General features: G+C 49.4%; 1 protein-coding gene across 11 annotated transcripts in view; it reads right to left on the bottom strand.

Annotated features, from left to right (window-relative positions):
• The window catches only part of NRXN2 (neurexin 2), a 326,517-nt gene that overhangs the window by 186,370 nt on the left and 123,912 nt on the right, over positions 1 to 16,235 (bottom strand). For 9 of the 11 annotated variants that reach the window (XM_063316920.1, XM_063316927.1, XM_063316922.1 and 6 more), the window contains one exon: positions 15,148 to 15,449. In XM_063316920.1, coding sequence (XP_063172990.1) covers positions 15,148 to 15,449 — 302 coding nt within the window. Of the gene's footprint in view, positions 1 to 15,147; positions 15,450 to 15,854; positions 15,965 to 16,235 lie in introns of those variants that run through there. The other 2 variants (XM_063316929.1, XM_063316930.1) reach the window with 2 other exon arrangements.

Genomic DNA, 16,235 nt, shown 5'->3' with positions numbered 1-16,235 from the left:
ACCCGAGCCCCAGCAAGGCTGGGCAGAACAGAGCTGTCCTTCCAGAAAACTGCTTGATGACAAGCTCTGGTGTGATATGAAAGCCTGCACATTCTCTGAGGCTGTTTGGACTGACCAGCCTGGATTTTCTTCTTCCTTGGCTATTTCCTGTTTTTTGACAGTTCACAAATGGGGACGGCATTTATAATGAAGTGCCAACATACAGATGAATGCAAAAGGAGGCATTCCTAATGCAAAGGCATTAAGGAGGAAAGGAGAGGCCTCTTATCTTCTTCCCTATCCCCAGATCACCAGGAAGCAGGACCCCTTTCGCGGTCATGCAATGCCCCCTAAAGAGGATGGGATTCCCCCCAAAGAGGGCCGAGCTGAACCTGGCGCTTTCTAGGTGGGCTGGAATGACAATCCCCAGGGTTCTCAGCCTGCAGAGCCAAAAGGTGGCCGAGGATTCAAAAACAGCTGCAAAGCAGCACCCGGTTCAGGGAGGCTGAGGGAGTTTCCAGAACCCTGAGAAAATCCCAAACTCACATTTGGGAAATATCCCCGGTGGTGGTTTTCATCTAATCCAAACTGGTACTTGTGGGTTTTGAAAATGTCAATTATTGGAACTGGTTTAAGAAACACAATAAACCTCTCGCCTCCTCCAAGACCTCTTGGGATCCTAACTATCAGACGCTACCCTAAAAAATGTGGCTTTGCTTTCCAGATCCTGCTTTCTCAGATAAACACCTGGAGGACTGCTGCTGGAAACAGGATACTGGGGCTAGGCATAATAGGCCTGGATCTATTGGGAAATCCTGGATGATCTGCCCTGGATTGTCAAGGATTCCTGAAATCCACTTATTTCACAGTACAGGATCTAAATGATTTCCCCATACATATTATTCTGCTGAAATGAAGGAAGCTTGGGAGACTGAGAATATCTCTGAGTTCCATCTGTGAGTTCCTGGGACCACAGTTCTTTAATCTCGGGCACATTTATAGTACCAGCAGTAGTGTCAGGGAATCATGCAGGGTTTTACTAACAGAATGAGCCTTCATTTTTCCCATTGCTCACAAACCCTCTTGGGTCTGATCTTCGTGAGCTGAGTGAGAGTTTTCACAAGCCGTCTCCATTTTCTTTCATAGCTGATTTTCCTTCCAGAAAAGGAAAAGGCTGCCTTAGAACAAGCTAAGTTTGCACTAGGTATTTCAAAGTAGGATGTGAATAGCCAAGAAGAATGCCAAGTTCTCCCTAAATGTTGCTGCTCTTCCCATTCATGCTTTCATTTTCCATTTTAAAATTATAACCAGGGGCAGAGGCACTGAGCTTCAGTGTTATGTTTCCTTCCAGTGTCTTTTCTGCAACAAAATGGACTTCATTCTCAAACTGATTGTGCATTTCACAATGGCCATCATATGCAAGATCCTTTCAGGCATCCTTGTCAGGTAGCGAAATGGGAGGATTTCAGAATGATCCAGCTAGGAAACTGACCCCGAGTCCTGCCCCCCTCCAGATATTTGGAAGTCCAAACGTTAAAAAGTCTTAGCACACAAGGCAGAGGGGTACAGCAAGGCTAATGTTTTGGAGCAGATCCCGGACACCAGCCCCCGAGAGGTGCGTGTGCTCGATCAAGTCCTCCTGCAGTGGGCAGTGATGGGCGGCTCTGGACCAGCACTGGAGCAGTTCAATTCAATTCAGTCTGCAGATTGTCTGGGAGAAAAGTCCAGGACTTGGATATGGGGCCTTTGGGCCCACCACAAGAGAGGCAGGGGATGCCAGCATCTTTTCAGGTCTGCAGCCCCTCAGCTTTCCCAATAGGGACGAGCACGTCCTCAAGAAGTCAACATCATCATTAGAATCACCCACCCCCCATTTTTACCCCCTACACCCCTGTAAGATTTGTCTGAACCGTCAAGGCTTGTGGAGAAAAGGGAAAGTTTTGGAAAAAGGAAAGAGCCGGTGCAGATTTCTCGCTGCAACTCCATTTTTGCCTGTGTGGGCAAAACCAAGGAAGGGGCACACCCGCCAGTGGGGGAGATGGGCCTGTTGGGAACCCCCAGGGGGCCATTTGTTCTTCCCAATCAAAGCAATGAAGGAAGGGGGGGATGGAAGAGAAAGGGGTGGAGGGAAGGGTCTCATTAGTAATTAGTCAATTCAACATGCAAACGAGGTTAGAAGGCAGAGGTGGGGAAGGGTGAAAGAGGAAATGATTGGGACAGCTGGGAGGACCTGTCTGTGGCAGCAGGCAAGGACAGGGATTCCTGCCCTGGGCAGAGTTGGACTACATGACCTCGAAAGTCCCTTCCAACCTTCGATTACACGATTCTACCTTGTCCCCCCTCAGTTCCAGAGGAAGGGACAGATGCTAACTTTCCCTCCCTGCTTTGGCAGGATGAAAAAAACAGGAGGGCTAGATGTTGTAGGGCTGAGCCGGACCTCTTGGTGGCCAGGAGCAACCAGCCAGGCACGAATCAACTGACTGCTGGGTGCCAATGCCCCCACAAGTGTCAGGCCCTTACATTCATGAACCCTAAACTCACCCAAATGAGCTGAGTTTGCCCAACGTGCAAAGCCAGGAAAAAAAAGAATCCAAGCTTAAAAGAAACAGAGCTTTGGATGTGGGGTGAACGTAGCCGCTGCCGTGTTGGGGGAAGGCAGCCCGAGTGTTTTCAGAGATGGAGGAGAGAAATGGGGAAAGCGCACCTGCAGTCTGGCTTCTTGGGGCAGACAACGTCTCTCCCCAGCTGCCCTTACCTGAGATGCTGCCCTAGAGGCCAGCTTCCAGTCTCTATTTCTTATTTTAATTCCTCCCCCAGAGCTTGGTCAGAATGCTGTTCCCTGTCTGGAATGTCCAACGCTAGTTTTTTGGACTGGGCAGAGAAACTGTCTATTTTTTGTGTGAGCCCAAAAGGAAGGTGAAACAGGAGAGCCAGTCTGGCCTAGTGGTGAAGTCCCCAGGCTAGAAACCCAGAGACGGTGAGTTCTAGTCCTGCCTTAGGCAAGAAAGCTGGCTGGGTGACCTTGGGCCAGTCCCTCCGGGCGACAGGCCGGTCAGTCAATTCCTGTCGCAACCAAGGGATCAACATTTGGTTGATCCGGGGGAAAAAAGTGGACCCTGCACCTGCAGGAAAAACGCAGGAATGGGGCAGGGGAAAGGCCAAAAAGCTGAAGGGCTTCCCATCTGGCACCCTGTGCTAGGAACACAGGCCCTTGGTCTGCTTTTATCACCTACCCCAAGCCCCCTTTCAAGAGCCATTTATGCATGTCCCACATTCTCCCTCTGAAGGGAAGCCGGAAAGCAGATGAAGCAGGAGGGCAGGAGAGGGAGAGGGAGAGGGCAGGGAGGTTGGATTAAAAAAAAAATCTGGGGCAGTCTCCTCGGACAAACTTAAAAGTTCAGACACAGAAATGGCAGTTAGTAGGAACAATCAACACTGTCTTTAATTAGTACACTATTAGTACAACAGGAGTTAATTATCAGCTAGCATTCATCATGTCTCTCCATCAATTAATTAATTAATCATCAGAAAGAGAAAGAGAGAGAGAAGAAGGAGAAACAGAAGAAGAAGAAGAGATTGGCAGAGAGAAATCAGATGGAAACAGAAGCCATGCAAGGCGGGGTGAGGCGGGGAGAAAGGCCCAAGGTGACCCCCATGCGTGTTAGGTGGGGTGAAGGGCACTCGCGGGGGGGGAGGTGCAGGCATGCAAGAGGAATGAGAAAGAATGGAGAAGGGCAGGTAAAGGTGTGCAAGCGAGCAAAGAGGCAGAAGTCGTGGCGCCTTTTCAAAGATTTCTAACGGGAGCAGCACGCAGCCTTCCCACGTTCAGCCTGGAGGGTGGGGGGGAGGCCTTCCACACCCAGCAAGTCAGTCCCCCGCCCCCCGCCTGCCCAGGCAAACACTCAAGGGGAAGCACGCGTGAGCCTTTCACACACACCCTTCTGAGCACACACGCAGAGCTTGGCAACCTGACAACATGGCGGCTTCACAGAAAGACACGCTCTCGGAGGAAAAAGGACCAGCCACCCCTGGGGAAAAATACACACGCAGAATCCAGCAGCCCCCGAGATGGACCTGGATGCATCCATCGCAATCCAGGCCCGATGCGTCCAGCAGGCACAGAATGCATGCCGGCCCATTCCTGGCTTATCCACAATGGCACACACACAAACCGAAGACACGTCTGCTGATGCTGGGCGGGTGGGGGGGCTTTGCAGAACCAAGTCATCCCAGGGCCCTTGTGTGTTTCTACACCCCTCAAGGACACAGAGTGTACCCCTCTTCACACAACGTGCAAGAGAGGGTCAAATGCAGGGGAGGAGAGAGAGAGAAAATGAGCAGGCCCTGAAATTGGAGCCGAAGCAAGCTAACCCCAGTTTTGGAGAAAAGCGAGGTTTTATTCCCCCTGAATTCCAAACTGTCAACCTCTGGCACCTTCTTTCCTACCTGGATCAGAGCCAGGTTGTCTCCAAGACAGACGCCACAGCTGAGGATATGCGTGTCTCCCCTCCTCTCTATCCCACCATACAGTATCTGGAAGATGCCAAATTTGGGGAACTGACTTCCGAGAAGTGGGGTCTTAAAAGGGTGGGCTTGTTCAACTTGTTTAACCAGGTTACTGAATTCATCCATTCCCTGGGTTGGCCAATTACACTGGAATCACAAGCTAACTCAGTGGCCTGGATTCGGACAGCACCCTAAAGCACAGAAAAAGGGAATAATGGATAAAGCAAAACCTGGCCCACTGTGTGAAGGCAGCTGCCGGGTCTCTCCCTGACCCGACGAAGGGAGTTTTGTGGACCCAGCCAGTCTCCTTTTATGGCCTGGATCCTCATCAGCAGGTGCTTCCAGACCTGCAAAACACTATTCAAAGTTTGGTGGTCCATCTGGGGCTGCTGGTCACACCCCAGAGCAGCTCATGAGACAAGACCATGCCTATGGGTCTTGCATCCCAGTTGTATGCCAGGAAAGCCATGCCTTGCATCTGGAATTCGAGTCCCAGGTCTCTGGGTGAAAGAATTAGGTGACTGGGAGAAGACATTTCTCTGCCTGAAACCTGAGAGCTGCTGGCAGCTGGGTGGGTCAGACAGTCATACAGCCTAGACCAGCGTTTCTCAACCGTGGCAGCTTGAAGATGTGGCTGGGGCATTCTGGGAGTCGAAGTCTGCACATCTTCAAGCTGCCAAGGTTGAGAAACGCAGGTCTAGCCCAATATTTCCAACTTACCATAACTGTCAGCAATAATCGCACTGGTGGGGGAATTCTGGGACCTGATCTCCACACCCCTGGAGGGCTACCTTCAGCTCCTAGAACTGTCAGTAATCATGCTGGATGGGGCATTCTGGGAGTTGAAGGCCTCCTATCTGGGAGCTGCCCACATTGGACCAGGCTGATTTCATTCCTCTATGGAGAGCTGCCTTTGAAAACATTTGCAAAGACTTCTCTCTCACTGCTCCTGGAAAGAAAGACATGGGCCTGTCCAATCCTGACGCTTCAGACTACAACTCCCACCAACCCCTTCCTAGCTAGGAGATGGTTTCAGTTTGGGGACTGTCCGTGTGTGGGGAGGAGCAATTTTTAGGCGGCCACCCACCAGTGCCAGGACCTGGAGATGGGGATCCTTGAGACTTTGGCGTAGTGGATCTCGCAGGTCACCCCTGCATGCTGTCGGGTAAAGGAAGGGGTGAGATTCAAACTGACCACGTAGAGGAGACCTGGCAGAGATCTGCATTGATTTACAGAGGGTAAATTAATTGATCAATTAATTAACTGATTAAGCGTTTTGTAGGGGGAAAATATGAAGCAAAGCACTCAGCAAATGGTATGAGTGTTTTGCAGGTTTTGAAGTGGGATAAAAATATTTTAAATAATGCCTGAAATTAAAACAAAACCCCTCATCCTTTTCGGTTCCGCCCCAAAATCAAACTGAAACTTTGGCTGGTAACACCCAGCTTCCCTTTGGCTTTCAAGGCCAACATTATCCATCCGTCCTTCCGTCTTTCCATCCAGCTATCTTCTTATTTGTAGCTCTTGCACGCATCAAAATTGACCAGCCTAAATTCTGAGCTTCAGTTCAGGGGTGGCGATCCATTCATGGGAAGGACACACCCAAACTCACACCCCTCCACCATCAAAATTCTTCAGAGTCCACCTGTCCCTTCCCAAATTTCACACCAAACTACTAACCTGAATCTCTGGGGCTCCTTAATCTCAGGGGCTGCATTCACATAACACGCTGAATTTGCTTAGCTATAACCTGGATTAGATTTCTTTCAAGGCTTACTCCATTCGTGAACCTCTTTTGGTTAGCTTCTGGTTCCATGCACTGTGCCAACCCAGACAACAGGCTAACTCAATCCCCAGGTTAAGGGTGTTGTGTGAATCCAGGAAATGCCTCTTAGAAAGCCAGGCTGCTGAAAGGAGGTAAGCACTGACAACCAGGAGTACTGAACTCTGTTAGATAGTTGAGTTGCAAAGGCAGCCATACAAGTCTCCTTCAGACTCTGAAGGAGTTGCTGGATGTGAGGAAACAAGAGAGCCAGTCTAACAATGGTTGCCAGAATCCCTGGGATTAAAACGGGGCTGCGTGTCAGCAGTGTGCGCATAGCCAAGTGCACACTTTACATCCAAACGCTGCCTCGTCTATCCCTCCACCCGATTCATTTACTCTCCATTTGCAGAGGCGCTCACTGGTTTCTCAAGGCGATTTGCACTGAATCTCCTCTCCATTCCAAGGGATCTTTCCCATGAAAATTGCAGGCCCTTGGACTCGTGCATGTGGAGCTAAGGGAGCATTAACCTGCATCTTTACGCTGTGGTGGTGTTCTCTAGCTTCCCCCCCCCCCCACAAAAAACTATAATTTGTCACTTTTCTGTGTTGGAGAGGAGCCCTTTTCTCTACCAGCTGCCTGGCTGGAAATAAATAGAAGCTGTTCTTATTCCTAGCCCACTTTTCTAGTCAACAAGGACTGCCAATTTCCAACTGGAATGCAGCTTTTTGAATATTCCCAGCCATTCTCAGTTTGGCTTGAAGGGGACAGCACATCCGCACTGAAATTCTGTGGGCAAAAGGTATCCACCCCCACCAAAACAACCAGTACTTCCCCCACCCCACCATCCCTAAATTATTCCTGGAGCCAACTGGTGCAGAGATGAATGACGGAAGAAACAATAAATTGGCAATTCAATTGCAAATTGAAAGGGGATTCCATTTGGTGGAAAGGCATTTTAGACAGGGATGACTCAGAAGGAGGGCTGCCAGTCGGAGCAAACAAAACTGTGCTACAGGGAGAAATATTTGGGCCCACTTTAAGGCTGTTGCTTGGCACTTCCTGATGCTCATTTTACTTCACTGCCAGAAGCCAAAATCTAGGCAACTAGCCGCACATCAAGACCCACCTTCCCACATCTGGTGCTCTCCTAACATTGGACTACAAATTCCATCAATCATCCCAGCCAGCCCAGGCAAGGAATGGCTGGCTGGGGACAATGAGGCCCATCATCCAATGCTTCTGGGCAGCCGCACAGGTCAGGGAAGGCTGACTTAAGGCCCATGTCCCCAAATGTTACCAGAAAGCATCCCGGATCGATTCCTTTGAAGGATCAGGTAGCTAAGCTGTCTCCAGCTGGGAATGACGGAAGCTGCACTGTAATGTGGCAGAGAAAGCTGATTCAGCGCTTCCCGGTATGCCCCCATTGTTCCTTGGCACACAGACACGCTACACCAGCCCTGACAGAGCCTTCCTCCTCTTTTTAATACATACTGCCGCCAGTTTTTGGCAGACCCATTGGCAGGAGAAAGAGGTTTAGCCCCACTTCTTGGCCCCAGGTTTCTGTTTTTAATTCCCTCCTCCCAGCTGTTATTTTCTTTTTGAAAACCTGGATCATTGCTGCATTCCCACACTCAATATTAGTGCCAGGCTGAGAAAAAGTCCTGCAATGTTGTTTCCTCCTGGTTGCCATTCAGTTTGCCCAAGAATTTGCTTCTGAATTTTCTTTACAAAGGGTGTAGTTCTTGCACCCGCAGAAAGCCACGGGACACTGCTGAATCTCCTGTCCCCTGTGATACAGTTCTCTCTCTCCAATGTGGACCTGTGGGGTTGTCGTGCTACACTCCCTGCTAAGCAGGACCCCTGTTTCTGGGAGAATTTTTCCTCCCCCTGGAATAACTCGGAGGAAACATCCCTAAATCCCACAAATGGTTCTCAGAGATTTTAAAAAATTAGTCCTTTGGGCTTTCCACCCATGTTCACCTCACATGATCACTTCTCACACAGGGCAAGGCCCATCTAAATTACAAAGGCAAACCAGTTTCAACAGGCTTTTTAATGGATTTCATGGATCCCTGGAATGGATCCGCCAGAATGAATGGCTGAAAGAGATCCACAGATTACTGGATCTAAGATAGATAACTGGATCCCTTCAGAGACTAATCTGTCAGTGCTGACCGAAGTTTGGTCTTCATCAATAGTCTGAGATTTCTCCTGCCTGAAATATTTCAACTATTCTCTAATTTAATGCATTTCCCCCAACAAACACAGGTTTGTTTGCATTTTCCCCCAGCATGTTTTGGATGCATTTCTTTAATCAGAAACCTGCACTGTAAGATTTGGAAAGGTGCCAGTTTTGGAAGATATGGTTCAGTGAGAAGGGTGCCACATCACAGAGAAAGGATTACTGGGTGTCTTGCTTATTGTCCCCATCAGCAACTGCAGGAAGTACGGTCTTTCTGCACTTATTTAGCTTTTAGCTCAACAACGAAAAAGTCAAATTGGAAACTTCCATGCTTGGCCGCCCAGTTCCATACCCAAAAGACCACAGCGGGGTTGACCTCGAGGCCCGAAGGCAACGGATTAGCTCCGGGGACACAAGGCAGGTCACCCGATCCCGGTTCTCATCTGACTGCCACCACCTGTCAACCCTTCGAGGTCAAGAAATAGGGACGGCAGAGATGCCAGGAATGCTCCTTCATAGTTGTAGGGTATGACGACAGAAACCTGAACGCCTGTCCGAGGCCCACCTTATACGAAACAACATCAAGGTGGCGTTACTTTGAGTTTCTTTCTCATGCTTCCTTTACTCTGGACTGCGCAACCTGTACAGCCTTTTCGTACCTTCCCCAAGTCAGCTGTGCATTCCTTCACACACCCCGAGCTACCTACCTCAAGGATGGGCCAGCCCCACCCCAGCACCGGACTGCCGGCCAGCGCGTGAGACCAGAGGCCAGGCCAGACAGGCTCCGGCCCATCTAGCTTTGTATGTTTCGATTCTCCTGCTGGAGCCTGCTTTGGGTCCTCAGCGGAAAGCCAAAAAGCCAGTCCCAGGAAGCTACACCAGGAAGCTCCTTCAGGATAACCTGCTCGCGTTTGGGCAACTGGCACTCACACATGCGCACGTGGGGTCACATCCATGCCTCTCCAGCACCAGCCTCCCCCCGCCGCCATAATGGCCCTGCGTCAGTGCTCCCCTTGGAAATGACAAAGAGGTGAAGCCAGCAAAGGGGGGTGGGGGTGTCATGCCAGGCTGAGAGAGGGGAGGGGTCTTGGAAGAATATGGGGGAAGGAACAGGAGGCCTGAGGAGAGGGAGGGAGGGGACATTCACAACACAGAGAGTGTTAGTTTCAGCCCCAGAGAGATGCCCGGAAAATAAACCTTGGCTACAGAAGCAGCCAGCCTCACACGCTTGTAGCAGGCCATGCGAGAGGGTGGCCGGCAGCTGGTCCGCAGGGGGCACGGTGGGGCAGCCAGGTCCTCGGGTTCCCTGGACGAGCACCGGCCCACGGGCTGGGCGGTCGTGGGGGCGGCACCTCTTGCAAGCCCCCTGCTCCGGAAAGAAAGAGAAGCGGAGCAGGGAAGCTCATGCCCAACGTTCTGTGAATTGGAGGACTACTGCAAAACGTCTTTGCAGGAGGGGACCTTTTCTGCTGGAAATTTGGGGGGGGGTGGAGTTCTCTGGGCCGCCCCCTTCCAATCCACCTGGCCGCCGTTTGTGTGCTTCCCTGGGGAGCAGCTGGGGGTCCCAGCGTAGGAGCAACAGCGCACAGAAGTTGCTTCATGGGATGGCGTTTTCCATGGATTTTGGGGGGGAGGGAGGGGGTGGGGAGGGGAGGGGGAAAAATCAAAACCATAAAACAAAATTCTTCAACCAATTTTTTTTTTAAAATATTGTTGCCTGTACTGATTTTGCAGGGTAAAATAAAATAAAATGGGGTGGGGGGGGGCGGCTCTGTAAGTTTAGATTGCTGCCATCTCAGTGGCAGTCTGGAGTGATGTTGAAGGTGTGGGACTCAGAGGAGGAGATCTGGGTTCAAATCCCTCCTCAGTCACAGAGGCTCCTTGGGGGACCAGGGCTAATCCCTCTTTCCCAGCCATCCTACCTCACAGGGTTATTGTTGGGAGGAAGAATGGGAGGAGGACCAAGGGTGAGCTATGCCACCTTGATCTCCTGAAGGCTGGATATCTAGCAAATGAATAAATGAACACATTTGCCCCTTTGGGGAATGGCTGCCAGGGTGCTGCCCTGGCAGCCGAAGGGCACCGTGCTTTGATGCCAAGATGTAGCATTTGGGGGCTCTTCCGCCACCCCAGGCAGCATGACCAATGGTTGTGGATGATGGAGAAATCTCATGCTTCCAAGCCAATTTTCCTCCTGCATTTACACAGGCTTCTTTGAGCAGATAGCTTGCTCCCCAGAGCCTTCTTTTCCCTCTCGGCTATGACACAGCAGTTGCCTTTCTCAGCCTGGTGCCTTCTGGATATGCTGGAGAACAACACCCAACAGCCCCCACTGGCATGGGAATTGTAGTCAATAGAGTGGCTAGTCAGGTGGGTTCCGGGCCCGTTTCGTTTTCCGAGGCGTTGGAAGAATCCATTTTCAAGTTCATAAATCTTAGGATTCAATCGCCCAAAGCGGGTGGGAGTGCAAGATAGCACTTCAGGGCAATTCCAGCTGCTCTGTTTCCCCGGAATCACGTGGCAGCTGTAGAGGGCCAGCACGTGATCCTGGGAAAGAGGTGCCTTCTGCCCCCCAGAACTTCAGGCAGGGGCTGCGTTCGAAACACCGCTGTGTAATTGAATCCGAAGCGCTTGATGGCCTGATTAAATACGGTTCCGCTGCTGGTTTTATTATTTTAGGTGCTGGGTTTTCTGTATTACTATCGTGGGTTTTAACCCCTCAGTTGCTTTATGCTTTGCATTAAAAAGTAAAAAAAGATTTGTATGTCACCCAGGGAAACTGTGTGTGGGGCAGTTATACATACGTAACACACACAATACTTAATAATTGTGTCTGCAGGCAGACTGCCTGGTTCAATTATGTACTTGGTACTGAAGAGAGTTTTCACTCATCACCACAGCACAGCTTATATCAGTGTTTTTATTATTGTTTTATTTGCTGCTTTTTTAAATCATCAATCTCAACGCACAGCTGTTTTCTGCATAATGTATTTTTTAGAAAGAAAGATTGATCTGCTGCCCAGATCATAATTATATTATATTATATTATATTATATTATATTATATTATATTATATTATATTATATTATATTATATTATTATACAGAGTCCCTCTTTGGGGGGAGATGGGTGGTAGTATAAATTTGAGAAATAAATAAAATAAATAAATATTATATTATTGCACACACTCTAATTAAATAGTCATGACTGTGGCTGTCAATAGTCTATTTTGCTTGCCTGGTTCAGTTGCCCTGGTTCTGAAGGGTTTTTATACCCATCAGCCCAGTATAGTTATATATACAGTATAGTATAGTGATAATTAGGGTTATTTTTGCTGCTGCTAAATTCACACCAAATGGAGTTGAGCAAAATCACTCAATAGTTATTACATTTTTTTATGGGGGAAAGGCAATGCAGGGCAGCTACTCAGCTTTTCCTGTTTAAAAGAGATTCTCCGCAAAAGAAACGGAGGGGACAAGCAAAGGGGAGGTCGGCAACTGGAAAATGCTGTCGCCTAGGCTGGCTAGAAATTATATAGATGGGGGTACAACAGAAAGCCTCATTATAAGCACCCTCAGTGAGATAAAATCCATGTGTTTCTGCAAAGGTGTGTGTGCAGGCTTGCACAGCAGAGTCTTTCAATTTCCAAAAGCAAAATAATTTTTTAAAAAAATAATAATTTAAAAAATAAGGAAGGGGGGGAGAGGTAAAACCCACGGCAAACCAAATGATTAGACAATAGACTGATATCTACCAGATAATGCAGTTTGTTTACCATAGCGTGTCCAATTCCTGCGTGCTGTATGCATTTAAAAACAAAAAGAAAATGAAAAAGAAAAAGAAAATCGAGAAGGGGAGGGAAAGGAATAAACAGAAAAAAAATGACCAACCATGAAAATTCAAGGGAGATATATTTAAAAAAACGAAACAGAAAAAAAGGAGAAATAAATTTCTCCAGTTTCTGAGACCAGCAAAAAACTAAAAATGAAAGTTACTGAGTTCATACAACCCAATGACCCTTCCGCGAGAGCTCTGCCCCCCGCCCCCCCGCCCCCCCAAACTTTCTCAACCTGGGTTAGTAAGGAAAGAACGGAACAAAATGAACGACTGGGAAATTAAAAGGGGGAGAAAGGAAGGAAGGAAGGAAGAAAGAAACCGACATTCCGCGAATGGCACAGAGGTTAGTTCCCTTCTCTGGCAGTTTAGGGGAATTTTCCCCACTGCCGCTGCACAACACCCCCCCCCCCGGAAGCGTGTTAGTAACACACAACGACAAAAGTTGCCAACGCAATTTCTAAAGAGGTGGTTTGGGAAGGTGGGAGGTTGAGGGTGGGGTGGGGGGTGAGAAGGATGAAGGGTCAAAGCACAGGGCCGTGTTAGCAATATTAGTACTTCCAAGGAGCCCAGATCTGGGGGAGGGAGGGGGAGGGGGGTCTGGGCCCGGCCAGAGATGGCGTTTGGGTCGGCCCACGGTGGCCGGGGCTGTGTCAGCCGCTGCTGGGAGGGAAAGCTTAGATCTCAGTGGATTCGGAGAAAGAGCTAGAGGAAAGGAGAGAGAAAGAGAAAGCGGAGGCAGGGATGCCTGGTTGGGGCAGACAGGGGGGGCAAGTCCCGGCCCCCTCCCTGTCCTTCCCCAGTTAGAAATCAAGGCCAAGTTGCTGCTTTTTGGGGAGGGGGGCTAAGAAGAGGAGAAAAAAAATCCATCCAGGTTGTTAGCAGAAAGAGAAGAGGAGGCACGGTTGCAAAACTGAGGTGGGGAGTCCAGTTCTGTGAAACCGAAGGGCTGCAAGTGGGCAGGCGTGATCCGGGTGCTTTGCTAGCTCACTGCTTTGCCACAAGGCATGGCGCTCCTTCAGATAATGGGGAAGACATGTTCTTTGCCAAGCGAGAGGAAAAAAAAAATCTCTGTCGGATCAGGTGCCTTTTTCCTTCTCCCTCCTCCTCTCCTCTTCCTCTTCTACTGACTATCCTGTTCTGCTCAGCCCAATCTTCTATCAACTTCTCAAACAGGGCTTTCTTGAGAGAGGAAAAAGGAACTCTGTCCTGACCTCTTACTGAAGGCCTTAGGGATTCCCAGGTTCCTTTTATGCAGTGTTTTTTTTAAAATTATTTTTGGCAGTATTTGATCAGAAGCTCCAGACGTCAAATTTCATTTGTAATACTTCCCCACACTTGCCTGCCCTGGATCTTCCAGCTCCCAGCTATCATTAAAGATTATGGATTTTTAATCAGATCAGATGGCTTTTAAACAACAGCCCTGGGAACTCTCCCACCACAGACGCCATCCATTCTCTCCAGAACTGGCTTCCTACGAGTTTTCCAGGCCACTGGCTGTGCAGCTGTGTGAAGTCCTAGCTAACTCGGGCAGGCAGCAGGCAACCTTTCCTCCCCGCTGCATGCCCACAATACACCTGAAATCAGTTAGGGGGTGGGCCAGCCATTCTGGCGAGGCTCAAGAGCCCCACACTCAGCACTGCCTACCCCATTTCCCAGCTTATCTCCATACCAACGGCTTCAGCCACGATGCGGCTCTCCCTTGTCAGTTCTTGGGTCTGCAAGGGCCTACGCAGAGACACAGAGAGGGCCCCACCGGTTATTCACCCTTAGGTTTCACAGAACAAGACTCCCTTTCTCCCCCCACAGGCCAAGAATCAGGGCCAAAACATAACCCTCTATATTCAAGGCCTTGTTTTGCTACTAAAAGGGGCTTCGTGTGCTGCAGACCACGGCAAGGTGGGCTGATTCTAGTCCAGACACCATCAGAAACAACCCAGAAATGTGAGTTTGGAAGATGCAACTGACCTCAGCAATTACCCACGCATTGACCATGTCATGTGACTTAAGGTAAAAGTCCTTTTTCCAGTTATCAAACTGCTTTATAGAACTTCATGGAAATTAAAGGCGTGTGGCTGCAATGGGCAAGTGGGCTACCCCCAAGCCGCATTGTACTAAAATGCAGCGAGGCAGTTCACCCCCTCTGTATTGTAAAATGAGTCAAATAGGTGTCTTAAGATTATTTTGCTCTTTTTAAAAATCCACAAAACTGGGGAGAAGGGAGCTGAAAATTACAGCGTCACTCCTTTTGTGTCACTGCCACACACCCTGCAGCCTTCAGTGGCTAATAACAACGATAAGAATAACCATAAAAATAATACACGTGCCAGCTAAAAAGTTTGCAATATAGTAAAACTTGGATTTAACAGATAAAAGGCTATCTGTTAAATTCAAATGTACAGAAGTGATGTCACTCGCATCATTTGCCAAGTTACATAATTATGCAGAGGACATTTATGGGGACTAATGACGTAAGAATGCCAATTACATAATTATGCAAATGACAAACACTGATGCAAACGACGTGAATTACACGTACAGGAGTCCAGACAGACTTTGGAAAGAAAGAATGGGTCTGTCGTTTCAGCTGTGCTTCTGTCCAAAAATTCCTTCCCGTCACATTAAAACGTGGGTGCATCAAAAGTCCTCCTCCCTTTACCAAAAACAACACAACACATTGTTGAGAAGCACGGCTAGGAAATCTAGCCGGCCTCTTAGCATCTCGTGCCCCAAACTTGGAAAAAAGTCGCTTGCTGATGTCTGGCATACGGGGAAAACCTGCAGAGCAGCTCAAAGACGTTTCTGGCGCAGTTCGAAGCCAGGCATGTGCTCCCCCCGCCCCTCCCCAGGCGTGAGACTGCACGGGCAGCGGCCGCTCACCTGGCGCAGGTTTCTAGTCACACGAATGTCGTGCCAGTTGTTGTCATTGAACTTGCCGTTCACAGGCTCCACCAGAGCCTCGAAGGCGCCGGAGCCCAGGTTGATGACCAGCCAGACGGCACCGCTCTTGAGCGAGAGGTTGACGTAGTCGGCCGACTTCCCGGTGTGGAGCATCAGGCCGTTGCGCTGAAGGGTGCGGAAGGAGAGGGTGATCTCGTCGGTGCTGCTTTGGATGGGGTTGTGCGAAAGGTCGTAGCAGAAGAATTCGTTCCCCTTGAACGTTGCCACGAATTCTTCTTTCCCTGCAGAGGAGACACGAGGCGATGGGGAGGGGGGCGTGAGCGAGGGCAGGAAGGTCACACGCTTACGAGGACACCACCATCCCTCTGCGGGACACGCTCAGGGATTTCTGGGAAACCTACATGAGCTCCACCAGTTATGGTTTCTATGGTCCACCTTCCCTTCCACCACTGCACATTCTACTCCAGTGTTTCTCAACCTTGGCCACTTTCAGATGGGTGGACTTCAACTCCCAGAATTCCCCAGCCAGCCATGTTGAGAAACACTGTTCTACTCTGACAGACCTGCTAGATATTCCCCCTTCTAACCACTGAGCATCAGGACCTGCAGACATCAAAAATGTGAAGGTCCATGAGTTCAATTAGCAGCAGAAGGCTTGAGCCCCAGAGAATAGAACATCCTGCTACCCACGTCTGAAGAGTCCCAAGAAACAATGAAACCCATCACTTGGTGCCTCTTGGTGGTCCATGTAACCATGTGAGCCCAGGCAAAGAATGCGCACTACGTATTTTTAAGGGTTGGCTCCACATTTCACAACGAGTGGAAGCTGGCCACAGGTTGTCTCTCTCTCTCTTTTTTTTTTTCAAGAGTTAATTTGGAGACTTTCATGAATAGGAGGTAGAGGTTTTCAGATGTCATCCAGTGCTGGTCCTCAGCTGGACTCTGCAGCTGGACCACTCAGAAGCGGAAGTTCAGCGACTCCTGGGGACCCGTCTCCTGATCCTTGCTTTAAAGCGATGATGCTGAACTGCAGAATGAGGTGAAGGCTACACACACCCAACCCGCTA

The sequence above is a fragment of the Candoia aspera genome, chromosome 17 (assembly GCF_035149785.1).
Source record: "Candoia aspera isolate rCanAsp1 chromosome 17, rCanAsp1.hap2, whole genome shotgun sequence".
Classification (NCBI taxonomy): Eukaryota; Metazoa; Chordata; class Lepidosauria; order Squamata; family Boidae; genus Candoia; species Candoia aspera.
Note: the sequence above shows the minus strand (reverse complement) of the source record. Positions and strands in the feature narration are given on the sequence as shown.